The 17,082-nt window shown below is 40.6% G+C and overlaps 1 protein-coding gene across 1 annotated transcript; it reads left to right on the top strand.

The window, feature by feature from the left end:
• The first annotated feature begins 1,595 nt into the window (after positions 1-1,595).
• KRT25 (keratin 25) lies at positions 1,596-15,408 on the top strand. Its single transcript, XM_020997553.1, has 8 exons — positions 1,596-2,018; positions 3,165-3,247; positions 4,933-5,089; positions 7,454-7,615; positions 7,702-7,827; positions 10,288-10,505; positions 12,640-12,707; positions 15,112-15,408. Exons 1-8 carry the CDS (start codon positions 1,596-1,598, stop codon positions 15,219-15,221), a joined length of 1,347 nt encoding a protein of 448 aa, XP_020853212.1. The 3' UTR covers positions 15,222-15,408.
• The last annotated feature ends 1,674 nt before the right edge of the window (positions 15,409-17,082 follow it).

Genomic DNA, 17,082 nt, shown 5'->3' with positions numbered 1-17,082 from the left:
ATTTCAATTGTGTCCAACTCCTCATGACGTCATTTGGGGTTTTCTTGGCAAATACTGGGAAAAAAAAGGAATGGTTTGCCATTTCTTTCTCTAGCCCATTTTACAGATAAGGAAACTGAGGTAAACAGGGTTAAGTGACTTGCCCAGGGTCACACAGATAGTAAATGTCTAAGGCCATATTTGAACTCAGGAAAATAAGTCTTCCTGACTTTAGGCCAGTGCTTTACCCACTGTGCCATCTAGCTGCCCAAATCCTTTCTTAATCCTATCAAATAACAATTATGGGTTTGCTTTTCATTATCAATGTGGTTAAAACAAGGCAAGTATCTCTCAACATGAATATGAGCCAACAGGATACATCACCTATAGCAACCACATTTTAAGTTGCTGCTCTTTGAGAAACTGACAAAAAGCCACCACCAGAGGAACTTGGGATGAACAAAATCCATTTAATTTAGACTTCTATGGAGAAGTGATTGGTCTTTCAGGTCTTCAGGTTTTTCATCTATAAAATGATGGGGTTGGATAAGATTATCTCTAAGCTCTCTTCCAATTCTAAAAATTCCATTTGATACATTGAGTTGAAAGAAAACAATGGGAAAGTTGATATTTACCATGTGCTGTGCATCAGATACAACCCATCCATTTGGGATTTCATTCCCCAAAACGTTAGTACCCGAATGTAGAGGATTTCAATGACCAAATACTCCTGCCCAAGACTCTAGGGAAATGAAGTCCTAGTCTTCTGGGTTTGCATAATCTATACAGCACACTGAGAAAAGTAGACTTGCCCTGAATGTCTATCTTAACTATAAAATAGAGGGAAAGGAATCCTAAGTTATCAAAAGAAAAAAGCAAATCAGACATGGTCAAAGATCATAGGAGAAATACAAACACTGTCATGTGTAAAATAGATTAGACTTGTTCAGTTTTGCCCTACAGACAAGGTCTGATAGCTAAGGATGGAAGTTAGGGAAAGATTTAAATTTGATATAAAGAAAGACTTTCTTAGAATTTCAGATATCCAAAGGTGTCTGAAAGTGAAATGAATTGTCTTAGAAGGTCATTGGTTACCCTTCTCTAGAGATCACAAAGCAGGAATTGGAATGTTATTGGAGATATTTTCGAGGTCATTTCTGTTCCATCAGAGGTCAGACTGAAGTTCCATCCAGCTCTGAGTTTCTTTGATTTTATGAGACCATGAAGTCAAATTTTCATTCTGCTCTTGGAATGATGGCTTTAAGCTTCAAAAGATCACAAGAGAGGAATTACTCATCCAAAATTAAAAGCATAATAATAATCTGCAATGCTCCACCCAAAACCATTTTGGAGATAACAACCAACCTAGGGGCAACCACCCACTTACGGAAATGGACCCAGCAAAGTTATTTGCTAATTATGAAAACAAAAAAGTATCCAATTAGGTTAACTTGCTGAATAGGCAAGCAATGTTTTACTCTTGGTAGGCACAATTCAGGCAGAAACACCCTAAGGAATTGGCTATAAAAAAGGCAAACCAAATAATCTCAAACACCGACACTCCATTTGGATTTCTTGACCGCACAAAAAGGCTCTGCACGCACACTCCATCAGCCATGTCTCTTCGCCTTTCCAGTGGTACCAGGAGATCTTGCTCCCGGCCCACAACAGGTTCTGTCAGGCTCTCTAGTGGAGGGTCAGTCTTTGGGAGTGGAAATGCATGTGGGGTACCTGGCATTGGAAGTGGCTTCTCTTGTGCTTTTGGGAGCAGTTCCACTGGAGGAAATAGTAGCATTTCCTGTGCTAACTTTGTGGGAAGCGAAGCAGGGCTTCTCTCTGGCAATGAAAAGGTGACCATGCAGAACCTTAATGACCGCCTGGCTTCTTACCTGGATAATGTGCGTGCCCTGGAAGAGGCAAATGCTGATCTGGAGGACAAGATCAAGGGGTGGTATGAGAAATTTGGTCCTGGATCTTGCCGGGGTCTTGATCATGACTATAGCCGATACTTACCAATAATTGAAGATCTTAAGAATCAGGTAAGAAAATAATTTGGAGTCATTTTTATGAGCCCCTGTTGTAATGAAAAGAGTGGTGAATTTGGACTCAGAGGACTTTGAATTCAAATCCCAGCTCTGCACTTAACTTCTCAAGGTCTCACATTCCCCATTTTTAAATATAACCAAAGGGAGATAGCTTGGTGCAGTGAGTGAAGACATTACTGGACCTTGAATCAGGGAATTGGAATTGGAATGTCTTTGAAACTCGGTTTTCTTGTCTGTAAAAAAAAAAAAGTGGGAAGAAATAATAATAGGACTTACCTGGGAGCATTATTTTGAGGATCAAATGAAATTATATATATATAAAATGTTTTGCAAACTTCAAAGCACCATGTAAGCGTATGCTATAACTTCCCTTCCAATTAATATAATAATAAATGCTTGTTGAATTCAATTGAGTTGATTTCCAACTCTAAATCAATAATCCTGTTATCTTTTATTTCAAAACATAGTTAGCCATAGAATCTAGCCAGAAAAGTATTTTGAGGGGCAGTGTTCTAAAAAAAAAGTTAATGTCCTTTGTTGTTCGGTTGTTTTCCCATTGTGTCTGCCTCTTTGTGACTCCATTTGGAGTTTTCTTGGCAAAGATATTGGAATGGTTTGCCATTTCTTTCTTCAGCTCATTTTATAGCTGAGGAAACTAAGGAAAACAAGGTTAAGTGACTTGCCCGGGGTTACACAGCTAGTAAGTTTCTGAGGCTGGTTTTGACAACAGACATAGCAACCTGTCCATTGTACCATCTAAGCTCCCTTAACGCCCTTACTGAGGTTTAAAAACAAATGAGGAAACTTTGATATATCAACAAGCATAACTGGTTATCAACCTGAACTGATTAACCCATCATGAAAATGTCTCCTAGTGATCATATGCCTTTATTCTAATTTTGATCATTATTTTCATCATTTTAACACATGAATGGAAAAGATTTTACAGGATTAGAAGGCCTAGAGGGGCTAGCATTTGCACCAATAGAAGGAATGTCCATATTGATGTGAACCTGAGTACTCCATGAAAGAACTGAAGTCCTTCCATTTTCAATTCAAGAAAGGGAAAAGCTATAGAATTTTCAATAATTACCCATGGAACAACACTCTCAGGATGTTGTCAACCTTCCTATTTCCTAGATCATTGCTTCAACCACCAGCAATGCCACTGCTGTCCTACAGATCGATAATGCCAGGCTCACAGCTGATGACTTCAGACTGAAGTAAGTGTGGGGAAAAGACATCCAGGAGTAACAGAAACCATCAAAGTTAATCACCTTGCTGATCCTTTCATTAAATATTTCCGACTGCATTTATTCCCAAATTTTACAAAAGTTAAAATCTGCAATGTATATAAAGTTAAGACACTCATGGGATACTCATAGGATCATAGGGCCTTAGGGACCATGAAGTCCAGCTCTCATTTTAAAAAATAGGTAAATATAAAAACAAAATCCAACCCAACCCAAATAGCATTTGTTAGGTGACTACCACGTGCCAGGCACTAGTGATCCAAAGACAAAATGGAAAAATAGTCCCTGCCTTCAAGGAGTTTACATTCTAATGGGAGGATAAGACATATACACACATAAATAAGCATAAAATGGTTAAGGGAGAAAGTACTAATATATCCTTTGAGCAACATCAGGGTCAAATCCTCATCTTTTGAGATCGTATGTGATTTTAGGAAATAGCCAAAAAGTCATTTGGAGTCAATCAGGAAAATGAGAAAGATGATATTGTTGTGTACTGTTTCCAACTGTATCTGGCTGTCTGTGACCCCATTTGGGATCTTCTTGGCAAAGACACTGGAGTGGTTTTCCATTTCCTTCTCTAGCTCATTTTGCAGGTTAAGAAACTAAGGCAGAGTTGAGTGACTTGCCCAGGAGGGTCACAGAACTAGTAAATATCTGAGGTTGGGTTGGAACTCAGAAAGATGAGTCTTTGTGGTTCCAAACCTAGTTCTCTATCCATTGTGCTGTCCCGGGGTAGATGATATTACCTACCTAATAACATTTGTGCAGTGTGGTGGGAAGAGTCCTAGGTCTAGAAGATCTGTGTTCAAATTCTGACTCCGCCACTTAATAGCTTCTTGACCTTGGGGAAAGTTGTCTTCCCTCTCTGGATTTCCCCACCTGAAAAATGAGGGAGTTGAGTAAGATGACAATATCTAAAGTAAAAAAAAAAATTTTGAAGCCAACATAGAATTAGTACAAAAAGCAAATGGGAGCACTAGCTATTAAGTGGGAGAGGGGAGGAAGAAAAGATTTCATGTGGGAGATGGAATATGAGCTGAGCCTTGCATGCATCCAGGGTCACTAACTGGGGAGCCTCCTTTAGTGGATAGGGTACTAGACTAGGAGTCAGGAAGAACTGAGTTCAAATCATGCCTCAGACAGCAGCTGTGTGACCACAAGAAATCAATAAACATTTATTAAGCACCTACTGTGTGCCAGGTACTGTATTAAATTCAGGGGATACAAAAAGAGGCAAAAGACAGTCCCAGCCCTCAAGGAGATCATAATCTAAAGGAGAGCCACTTAACCTGTTTCAACCTCAGTTTCTTCATCTGTAAAAATAAAGGGGTTGGACTCGGTGCTCTCTAAGGTACTCACCAGCTCAAAATTTATGATCCTGTAAGAAGCAAAGGTGAGGAGGGAATGTGTGTCAGGCATTGTCTTGGAAGTGCAATCTGGTAAACAGCCAATCATGTTGATTGGCTTTGGGGAAAAGAGACAACTCAAAACCCCAATGCAGTACAGTCACCTTTATGAAAGCTGCTATAGCTGGAAACTCAGGATGAGGCTACTGAAGGTACAGGATGCCAGCAAGGGATCCCCTTTCTTTTGTGGTTAAGGGCTTCCCCAATCCATCCCAATGTAACACAAATTATTTGATATTTATTAAGGTTTGAAAGTGAGCTGGCTTTTCATCAAAATGTCGAAGCTGATGTTAATGGACTGCGAAGAGTCCTGGATGAGCTGACCCTATGCCGAACAGACCTGGAGATTCAGTATGAAACTCTGAATGAGGAGCTGACTTACCTCAAAAAAAACCATAAAGAGGTAGGAATTCACACTCCTAACTACCCTCTCCCTTTAAAAAGACGGGCTACTCATAGTGAAATATAGGGTGAAGTAGCTTTCTGATATTATGGCAATGCTACTGACCCATTGTCCTTAGGGCACAAACTGGTAATGGTTTGGGGAAACATTAGAATACAGGGAAAGAGCACTGGATTTAAAATTGAGAAGACCTGCCTTCAGATTCCCTCTGTTCCAGGTCCCTTTTCTCTCACTACCACTTACCATTTGTGTGGACTTGGCCAATTAACTTCCCCTCTCTAGGCTTTTGGTTTCTTCATCTGTAAAAAAAAAAAAAAAAAAAAAAAAAAGAGGGCAGGATCTGTTCTAGCTCTAAATCTAAGATACTTTGATCCTACTCAGGGAATAGGTCAATGTTTTTTTCACCTAGTCCCTCATGCAACCAAGGGTTCCTATTTACTAAAAGGAGAGCGATGGTTCTAACTTGCAAATCGAGAGAGCAAAAATGAATAACCTACATGTGAGTTAGACCTTTAATCTTGGTCTTATCAGCACTATGTTCTTATCCACCAAACAAGCAGTCATGGAAACTTACCAAAATATTCAACATGAATTACTGGATCACATTGGGAGCTTTGGGAAATTAAAATAAATGTGATATTGCTTTCAATTCAAAGGTATGATGTTATTCCAAACAGCCCCTCTGAGATTGTTGTTTTGCAGTCATTTCAGTAGTGTTCGACTCTGTGACCCCATTTGGGGTTTTCTTGGCAAAGATTACTGGAATGGTTTGCCATTTCCTTCTCCAATTCATTTTTATAGATGAGGAAACAAACAAGGTTAAGTAACTTGTCCAGGGTCACATAGCTAATATGTGTCTGCAGCTGGATTTGAACTTAGGTGCTCCTGACACCAGGCCCAGCATTCTATCTACTGTGCCACCTGTGGCCCATATGGGGACCCTGAGATACTTTACATTTATTCCAATAATGTCACCATTACTCCAAACATTTTGGAAGCTCCTTTTGAAATAGCCTTCATGCCAATTAATGAATCAGTCTCATTTTCAGTCATGATCTAGGTCTAGTTGAAGATAATACTATTACTGGTGTTATTTCTCACACCTTCAGTTACCGTTAATTTCTTTTCATAATGATGTCTTCCCCATCTGTTCTGCAAATCCCACATCCTTCATCCTAATTAGTGTGACCCAATTGCATACAAATGGTGAATAGCTTAAAATGAATTTAGGTTTTAGCTGGGGAATAGATTTCAGTCTCTTTTTGCAAGGAAATCTAATTGATGACTTCTTCAAGAAGTTATACTGTGGGAAAAAAATTATTTTAATAGTAATAATATATAATAATCTCTGACCAATTCATTTCAGAGCTATTCATATTCCAAACCCCAACAACACAGAGATTTCTTAAATTTGTGGTTTAGCAGAGTTAAAAAATACATCATAATAATAGCTAGTATTTATATAGTGTTTTAAGATTTTCAAAGTGCTTCACAAATATTATCTCATTTACATCAGCACCAGTTACTGAATAAGGTCTAAAGTATGGTTGAAGGAATGAGGCATATTTAACCTGGACCCAAGGAAATAAAGGGAAGGCCTTATAATGGCCTTGGAATACCATAATGGGTTTTTTAATGACAAAGTACTCTGAAGGATACAACTCTACACAGAACATGTATAGTGGAGCTATGGAGAATAACTACAACATCCAGAGAAGAGCAGGGAAGTTGGGAGTCGGGAGATTTGGGTTCTAGTTCTGGCTCTCATTCTATTGAGCAGTGTGACTTCAATCAAGTAATAACAATAATGATGATGATAAATATGTATATAGTACTTTAAGTTATGCAAAGTGTTTTGTATATATTATTTTATTTGATCTCCATGACAATCTGAGGAGATAAGTGCTATCAGTATGCCAATTTTACAGACGGGGAAACTGAGGTACAGAAAGTTTAAGTAATTTTCTCAGGGTCACACATAAAGTGTCTGAGGCAGGATTTGAACCCAGATCTTCTTCACTCCAAGGCCAGCATGCCATATAGATATAAATATAGATATATACACCACCTTTTCAGTTGTTTCAATCATGTCAGACCCTTCATGAGTCCATTTGGGGTTTTCTTGGCAAAGTTATACTAGAGTGGTTTTTCACTTCCTTCTCTAGTTTATTTTACAGATGAGGAAACTGAGGCAGACAGGATTAAGTGACTTGTCCAGGGTCACACAGCTAGTGTCTGAGACAGAATTTGAACTCAGGTCTTCCTGACTCCAAGCCCAGCACTGTGCCACCTAGCTGTCCCTTCATATCACCCAAGTGCTTCACGTTGTCTTCATATCTGAAAGAAATGCCTTTCTGTTTCTAGGAGATGCAAGCTCTCCAGTGCGCTGCTGGAGGAAACGTGAATGTGGAGATGAACGCTGCCCCAGGGGTGGATCTGACCCTTCTGCTGAACAATATGAGGGCTGAGTACGAGGACCTGGCTGAGCAGAACCGCAGGGACGCTGAAGCCTGGTTCAATGAAAAGGTTAACCTATTTAGGGTTGGGGTTTTTTAGCGCTCCAGTAATAGCCACAGCACTAAGACTTGACTGTCTTTTCCGTGGTGTTTCAGAGTGCATCTCTGCAGCAGCAGATCTCGGATGATGTTGGCGCCACGACATCAGCGCGGAGTGAACTGACCGAAATGAAACGCACCCTTCAAACCTTAGAAATTGAGCTTCAGTCCCTCTTAGCCACGGTAGGACATGGATGACTTTTCAGTGGTCTCGGTGGTCATTTTCAGAGTTCTAATTAGCTGGGCAAGCAGCAGCAGCAGCAGTGAGGGGTGGGCTGGGTAGGCTCATCTAATGCTGCTACCCAAGAATGGGAAGCACGCCTGAGAGGAGATGATTGCTGCTGCCACCTTGTGAATAGGGCAGACAGAAGAGTAAGCATCCCCAGAGTTACTGTCTTACCCTCTAAAGTATGCAAAGTGGTATAAAGCTCTGCTCATCCCTCCCTACGTATGGCTGCCATCATTTTTTTATCACTTAAAAATCAGCTAAAAAAAATGGACTTTCTGTCTTCCTTCTCTCCCCACTCCAATCTACTTTGGCACACATATTAACTATGCTCAAAATCCTTCTGGTTGCCTACTAATAAATAAAGACTCTTTAAGACCCTAAACTACCTGATGCCACCTTGCTTTGCAGTTCTCGCTTATATTTACTCCCCACAATGTGCCCTAATTAAGTATTTTCCATGTGCTGATCAAGTTGCATAATTTCCTACCTACACTACTTCTTAAGTCTCAATTGCCCCACTCTGAGAAGCCTTCTTTGAATTTTTCCTCTTTTACGTGTGTTCCAAGTTAGAAAATATACCTTGCATTAGCAATTTTCTTGCAGCTTTCCTATGTAATTAACTGGTTGTTTCATATTACGGTTTTTCATCTGTTTGATACCCTCCCTCCCCACACTTCTGACTATAGTATAGGCTTTTGATTGGCAATTCCATAAAGGCAGTGACCCTGACCACTGACTTTTTTGCATTCCCCCAGAGCGTAGCATAGCTCAGCACAAAATCATACTTTTAAAAATCAAATTGAAAAGGATAGTTCCTCACTATCTGTATACAGTGATAGAGGAAGGATCTATGATTTCCTCAGCATAGGGTGGGAACTCTGTGCACCAAAGCATATCACAATCATCTGTAACTTGACAGACCAATCATTGGAAGTTGCCTGAGGCATGTAGATATCATGCAATTTACCAACAGAATAAAATGAAATGAAGCAATCAATAGCCCTAGACTTAATAGTATGCAGTAAGCTATATTTTTTTCAATGGAGAGGAAGGAAGAAAGAAAGAAAGAAAGAAAGAAAGAAAGAAAGAAAGAAAGAAAGAAAGAAAGAAAGAAAGAAAGAAAGAAAGAAAGAAAGAAAAGAAAGAAAGAAAAAGAAAGAAGAAGAAAGAAAAAAGAAAAAGGAAGAAAGAAGGAAGGAAGGAAGGAAGGAAGGAAGGAAGGAAGGAAGGAAGGAAGGAAGGAAGGAAGGAAGGAAGGAAGGAAGGAAGGTGTTGTATCTCATGCTTAATGAAGTTTTCTTGATCTTGTTCAATTTTGTCCTACTCTTTGCAACCTCAGCTGAGGTTTTCTTGGCAAAGATATTGGAGTGGTTTGCCATTTCCTTCTCCAGCTCATTTTACAGTTGAGGAAACTGAGGCAAAAAAGTTAAGTGACTTGCCCAAAGCCACACAGCTAGTATCTGAGCTCAAGTTTGAACTCAGGTTCTTCTGACTCCAGGCCAGTGCTCTATCCCCTGTGCCACCTAGCTGCCCTGTAACAGATCTAAATAAGCCCATTCTAATACAGAACAATAGTAAAAATGTTAAATTTGTAGTGAGAGGACCTAAGTTCAAATCTCAGCCCTGCTACTAACTATCTGCAATCATGGAAAAATCATCTAGCATCTCAGGGACTCAGTTTTCTCATCTGTAAAATAAGGTGTCTGGATTAGATGACCTATGAGTTCCCCTTCAGCTCTAAACCTATGCTGCTTTGATCCCTAGGATGTTGTTATTGGTGGTGGTGGTGGTGGTAGTGCTGGTGGTGGTGCCTTTGTTCCCTAGAATGTATATAAATGATGGCAAGCCGAGGAGACCTTAGAGTTCAGATACAGAGCGAAGGCAAAGCCCAGGAGTGCTTGGCATACACGAGGGCATCTGCCCCACAGGAGTCCTGATCACCACCAGTCCCTGCTGGGACCATCTTCTATTGTCAGAGGTTCTTGGCAACTGAGAAACCAGTGGGTTTTTTTTCTCATGAGTTATTGAAACATCATAAAATATTTGGGATTTGACAATCACAACAATCCTAATTTGAAACACTGACCTCAAAATGAAGGATTTTACATCTCATAAAAATCCCTACAAGGCAGTGCTGAGATCCTGAATTTAGACCTGGATTCAGATCTTTGGCTCTGCTATTTACTATCTCTGTGACTTTAGGTAAGACATTTTACTCCTCTCAGCCTTGGTTTCCTCAGGTCCTTTCTGCTCTATCTACAGCCATGCTCCTACAATTTCATGATCCCAATACTTGACTTGCATGCATATGCATGAGAAATCCCAAAGACTTACCCAAAGTTCTCAGTGGAAGAATGCCACAACTCTATGGATCTGAGTAAATTTCTATGCATCCTTATGTTTGCCCATAACAGAAACACTCGCTGGAATGCTCACTGACTGAGACAGAAGGGAACTACTGTGTGCAGCTCTCACAAATCCAGGCCCAGATCGGGGCCCTGGAGGAGCAACTGCAGCAGGTCAGGACCGAGACCGAGGGCCAGAAGCTAGAGTACGAGCAGCTCCTGCATATCAAGGTCTATCTGGAGAAGGAGATCGAAACTTACTGCCTCCTGATCGATGGAGATGAAGGGTATGTAGCAAGGTGGAACAGTGGATGGAGTGCTGGGCCTTGAGTCAGGAAGATCTGAGTTTGAATCTGGCCTCAGACACTTAAAAGCTGTGCAACCCTGGGCATTTCACTAAACTTCTATCTGACTCAATTTACTCATCTGTAAAATGGAAATAATAATAACATCCACCTCCCAGGGTTGTTATGAGGATCAAATGAAATTGTATTTGCATGGCACTTAGCAGAGTGCCTGGCATATAGTAAGTGCTTAATAAATGTTTGTTTCCTCCCTTCCTAGGTAAATCAAACTCTACATTTAGACAAAATACTTTGAAGTTGGTATGAACCTGGATACTTAGAAAATGAATGAGGATTAGCTCAACCATAAAGCATCCAGAGAAAAATATGAAATGTGATGCTAAAGTTAGCTAGGTGGTGCAGTGGATAGAGGCCCTGGAGTCAAGAGGTCTTGAGTTAAAATATCACCTCAGATACTTACTAGATGTGTGACCCTGGCCAAGTCACCTAACCCTAATTGCCCCCCCCCAAAAAATGTGATGTTTAAAAAGACAGACATTTAATAGAACAGATCACTTTTCATAGCAGAAAAGCAAAAAATGCTGTAAGTTCATTCAGTGGCTGAGTTTTTTTCCAGTAGTTTAATATACTGGATGGATTCTCACCAAAGTTATGAAGAAAATCTAATAGTAAGAGGCAGGAAGTCCTGAGTTCAGGTCCCATCTCTGATTTATAAGTATCTGTTAGACCATGGATGAGGCACTCAACTTCTCAGGCCCTCCCCTCCACCTTCATCAAGACACTCTCAAAAATGACATTACTTATAATCTTATCCTAGCTTTAGAGCTAGAAGGGACACTAGAGGAAATGAATCCAACCCCCTCATTTTATAAATGAGGAAACTGAGGTTCACAGGTTATGATTTGCCCAGGTTCACACAGCTATAATAAATGAATGAAAAAAATATTTACTATGACCCAAGCATGGTGGTGCGCATGGGGATAGTATGAGAAAAAGGAGACAGCCCCTGCTTTCAAGGAGCTCAAATCCTCGTCAGGGAAGACAGCATGTAGGAGAGTTGAACTGTAGGGAGGAAGGAGAGGGCCAGGAGCCTTAAGTGTCAGTTTTAAGGCAGATGGCAAGGCTTGGGAACCATAGGGGCATCTGCCCCTCAGAAGCAGCCTACTACCATTGGGAAGGCAAGAGTGGATCTAAGAGCCAACACAGAGAGGGAGGAGTCAGTCAAGAGAGGAAAAGGAGGTGTTGGCAGAAAGTTGAGGGTGGGTTCTTAGGAGAGTGGGGCCTCAGCTGGAGCCATTTAGGTGCCTGAAGATAGAGCCTCAGAAGGGTTTCCCATGGAGCTGGGGGAGGGGGAGTGAGGCTCCAGTTAATGTGTGTCTATAGTGGGTGTTGAACCCTGGTCATCCTAACTCCAGGCCCAGGACCTTCATACTACACCATACTACCTTCATAAGTGGAGAGAGTTGAATTTCCATACTTAAAGCTTCCTAAGACAAAGAAATGACACAGAGACAGAGACAAAAACAGAGAGAGAGAGAGAGAGAGAGAGAGAGAGAGAGAGAGAGAGAGAGAGAGGCAGAGAGAGAGAGAGACAGACAGACCGAGAGAATGAGAATGAGAATGAATCAAGGATCCACTAGTCAATAGAAGCCAGGAGATTTTGTCTTCACCAGCATAGGGAAGGGTCTCAAGTTCAGGCCTTCTAAGGAATGGTTGAAAAAACTGGGGATGATAGAAGAGAAGACCTAAGGGGAAAATGATAGCTGTCCAAACATCTGAAGGGTTATTGTGTTGAAGATGGACTCGTTTATTTTGCTTGACTCCAGAAGATAAAGAAGGGATGCTGAGCTCAGGTTACAACAAAACAAATTTAAACTCAATGTCAAGAAAAACTTCTTAACGCTTAGAGCCTTCCCGAAGTGGAATAAGCTGCCCTGCGAGGGGTGAGGTCCTCTCTTTAAAAGTCTTCAAACCAAGGCTGGATGCCTGCTACTCCAGTGAGCTGAAGAGGGAATCTTTTTCAGAAATGCTCCCTGAAGTCCCTTCCGAGTCTGAGATTTTGTCACTGAGCCCCTCTCCTTTATGATGTGCTCATCCACTCTCTATCCTCCCACAGAGCTTGCAAGTCTACAGGTTCCAAGTCTAAAGATCATGGATCTGGAAATCTGGGAAGTCCAACTAAAGGTAACTGGAATGAAATTCTGTTTCTAAGCTACATTAATTGAATTATATTCTGCCTTCCAAATCACACCCCTGAGACCAGATCTTCCCAGATTCTAAGCTCCCTGAGGGCAGGGACTGTACTTCGTTTCATCACAGTTTCTCTAGAGCCTAACCCAGTGCCTGGCCCACAGGAGAGGTTAAATGCATGTTTAATTGGACTTAAAATAAAAATGTTTACATTGTAATAATTTGACTGAAATATCATATATGTAATATAGAATATAGAAATAAAATATTATATTAACTAAAATAAAACAAACTATTATGATAAATATATTAATTTAATAATAAATACATTATTAAATAATGAACATGTTATAACAAATACTAAGGAAATATGTCTTTAGATATTTATGATAAATAATATGCCCCCCAAAGTAACATTTATCCATCTTTTTAATTGGCCAAATATTAACAAAAATTATGTCTCTCTAATGTTTTAAGGTTTGCAATGTACTTTTACCCAGTGACCCTATAAGACAGGTAGTATACATTTTATAATCCCCATTTTATAGATGGAGAAACTGAAGCTCAGGCAGGCTAAGTTAAAATGTCAAAGTCGGCCTTCTGGTATCAGCATGGTGCTTTGCACATGTGTTCATTAGTTTTTTATACATTTTGCACATTTTTCATTCATTCATTCATTCATTCATTCATTCATTCATTCCGGTTCCCAGACCAGTGTTCTTTCTATTATATCACAATGGGTATGAGATGTCCCTAATGGAAACACAAAGACATGACCAGAAGTATCAGTGTCTCCTATATAACAGCTTGGATTTGTATGATATGGAATCCAGTTAGCTGATATATTTCATCACTCATATTTATTCTGTTTCTTCTTATTTTTAAAGTTTTATCATTGTCTTTTGATTTTACAATGTAATTATTTCCCCTTAATATGCTCATTACTCCCTCATACCTCCTCAACCACCACCATTGCATCCTTCCTTCTAACAAAGGAAAAAAAGCCAACCAATGCAACAACCATGTCTGAAAGCATATACCACATTCCTCACCCATAGTCCACCACCTCTCTGCTGAGAGGAGAAAGGTACATTTCATTAACAGTTCTCCAAGATGAAGAATGTTCATAACAACACGTCAGAGTTCCACCGTCTCTTACTGTTGTTAAAGACAAAGTGGCATTAGTGGATCGAGAGCTGCTCTCAGGGACAAAAAAGGAAGATGGAAAGAAGAAGAAAAGGATTTATTAAACACCTCCTATTTTTCAGGTGGGGCAGCTAGGTGGCCTAGTGGATAGAGTGCTGGGCCTGGAGTAAAAAAGACTCACCTTCATGAGTTAAAACCAGCCTCAGACACTTAGTAGCTGTGTGACCCTGGGCAAGCCCCTTAACCCTGTTTGTCTTAGTTTCCTCACCTGTAAAATGAGCTGGAGGAGGAAAGGGCAAACCACTCCAGTGTCTTTGCCAAGAAAACCCCAATAGGGGTTATGAAGAGTCAGACATGATTGAAAAACAACTGAACAACAATGATGTGCCAGGCACTATGCTAAAAGCTTTATAAATATGATCTCATTTGATTCTCACAACTCCGTGAGGTAGGTGCTCTTATTAACCCCATTTTACAAATGAGGAAACTGAGGCAAGCAGAAGTTAAGTGACTTGTGCAGGGTCACACAGCTAGTATGTATCCGAGGCCATGTTTAAACTCAGGTCTCCCTGACTTCAGCCCCAGTGCTCTCTCCACTGCCTCTGCACCACATAGAAGGCCTGGGTTCCAATCTCCCTCCAATACACACTGATCCTAAGCAAATTAATTATTCTCTTAGTGGTCCAAGTACCTCTCTAAGAAATGGGTTACTAATTGGTACATAAGGATTTTTGAAGGCCACGTGTTGACTCAGTTTTAAAATCAAATATTATCTATGCTTTATTATATTTTCATTTATTTTGTTCAATAATTCCCAGTTATATTCTAATCTGGTTGGGGCACTTGGACAGTGTTGTCAGCCAAATGGGGCCTGTAGGCTGGGTGTTTGATATCTCTAATTTCCATTACTGAAGATCTTCCACACATTATTCCCTTGCTTTAACCTGCCTCATTCTGTATCACTTCTTAGCAGTCTTCCCATGATTTTCTGAATTCCTCATCTTCCTTTCTCACAGAAAAATGACATTTCATCCCATCCCCAGACCAGACTTTGTTCAGCCATTCCTCAATCTATGGGCACCCATTTTGTTTCCACAAAGAGTGCTGCTACAGATATCTGCTAATATATATGGAGCCTCTCTTTCTCACATTGCTCTTCTTGGAGCACATACCTAGTACTGGGGTTGCTGGGTCATGGGATCTTTCTGGCACTTCCAAACTTCTAAAGATTTCTTTTCCATTTCCTCTCCAGAGTTGGGTAAAGCCATTGTGGTGAAAAAGGTGCTTGAGGAAATTGACCAACGAAGCAAAGGCCTCACTACCAGGCTCCAATCTCTGGAAGAGAAGGCCCCAGGCAATTAACCAGTGATGAGCAGAGCAGAGGGTCTCATGCTCAATCCTTTAGAGAAGAGGAATTGAGAAACCATCTGGATATATAAGCAGCTCTAAGCAGAGAAAAAAATGTAGCTTTTCCTTTTAGGTCCTGAAATGTAGCTTCTTTCTGTGCAGTAGGTGTGGCCCAGTTTGTTTAGCCATATGCACACACACACACACACACACACACACACACACACACACACATATTCATGTAAGATAGCATCATCTGGAATAACATCATTTGAAGAAGCATCACCTACAGCTGTGTCATCAGCATAGGCCAAGGATGATGATGACTACTCAACTTGACCTCATCTGTTGAGATTTCTTAGTACTCAATAAACTTTCTCCCGCTTGCAAGTTATCTTTGGTGCCTTTTGTCATCTTATCTCTAAAATTCATTATAATACATGCAGCATGAGGTAGTAGAGAGACATGTCTTTGCATCCAGGAAGACCTAGGTTCAAGTCCCATCTCTGACGCATTCTGACTGCAGGCCTCTGGGGAAATCTCTTAATCTCTCGGTGCTCTAGGCCAGTGCTGTCAAACTCAAATAGAAAAGGGGGTCATTAGATGGCAGCTAGGTGGCTCAGGAGTCATACATACATAGGGCAGCTAGATGGCACAGTGGATAGGGCACTGGGCCTGGAATCAGGAAGACCTGAGTTCAGATCCAGCCTCAGACACTTACTAGCTATCTGACCCCGGGCAAGTCATTTAAACTCCCTGTGCCTCCGTAAAAGTATGGGGTGAGGGTGGGGAAGAGGGTTGGTCCGAAAGGTCTCTAAGGTCCTTTCTAGCTCTAAATCTCTCACCTATGATCAACTGATTTGCCCAAGGTCACACAGGTAGCAAATGGCACATCTGACAGGTATTACAGAATGCTTGCAAAACACATCGTGTGGGAAGGAAAATGTGTTCTGTGTGCCAACACTGCTCCCTAGTGAATTTCAGGATTACCTACCTCCTAACAGCAGTGCTGTTGCTCTAATTTCTTCATTGTTTTCATTAGCTGTCAGGGTTGACTCACCACAGCGTCCAACACCTAGCACCCTACCTAGTACTCAAAGCTGGTGTTTAATCAGTGTTTCCTCCACTGAATTCAAAGGGATTCCAGCAGGGGAACTGAGTAAGGGACCATGTCCAAGCACTGCAAGCAAGAAATGCAGGCTGAGAGGAAAGAAAAAAAAAAACAGCAACAAACACGAAAAGGAAGAAGAGAAAAAATAACTCATCACAAGGAAAACATCAGAGAAAAACTGGAAAGGAGACTTAAAAAAAATTAACAACTAACCAAAGAAGGGGCTTCAATTCAATAAGTAAATGCTATGAAACAAAAGAAAATAATGTGGAAACCTCAGGAGGGAAGGGAAATCTTACAGCCACCAAGGGAACCTAATAGTCGTGGATGAATAGTCTTGCGATAGCAACATTGAATTACAGACAGTGTATTTGAATTTGAATTATAAATAATTTGAGGAATTTCTTACTGATTTTGGGGTGGAAGGGAAGATCTGGTATCATTTTCTAAAAGAACTCAATTGTAGAAGATCACACCACCCTTTTTCAGGTTGCCCATAAATTGGGAAATGGCTGAACAAATCATAGAATAATGGAATACTATTGCTTCGTAAGAAGCGATCAAGGGGTGGTTTCAGAAAACACTGGAAAGACTTGGATGAACTAATGCAGAGTGAGATGAGATAAGCCAGAAGAATTCATTATACAGTAAAAACAAAACTGCGAAGATAAACAACTTTGAAAGATTCAGATCTGATCAATGCAGTGACCAATCACGATTCCAGAGAATGGTTGATGATCTAAATCAGGGGTGGGCAACCCGTGG

Source organism: Phascolarctos cinereus, unplaced genomic scaffold, assembly GCF_003287225.1.
Source record: "Phascolarctos cinereus isolate Bilbo 61053 unplaced genomic scaffold, phaCin_HiC Scaffold_5;HRSCAF=322, whole genome shotgun sequence".
Lineage (NCBI taxonomy): Eukaryota > Metazoa > Chordata > Mammalia > Diprotodontia > Phascolarctidae > Phascolarctos > Phascolarctos cinereus.
This window is presented reverse-complemented; position numbering and strand designations above follow the sequence as displayed.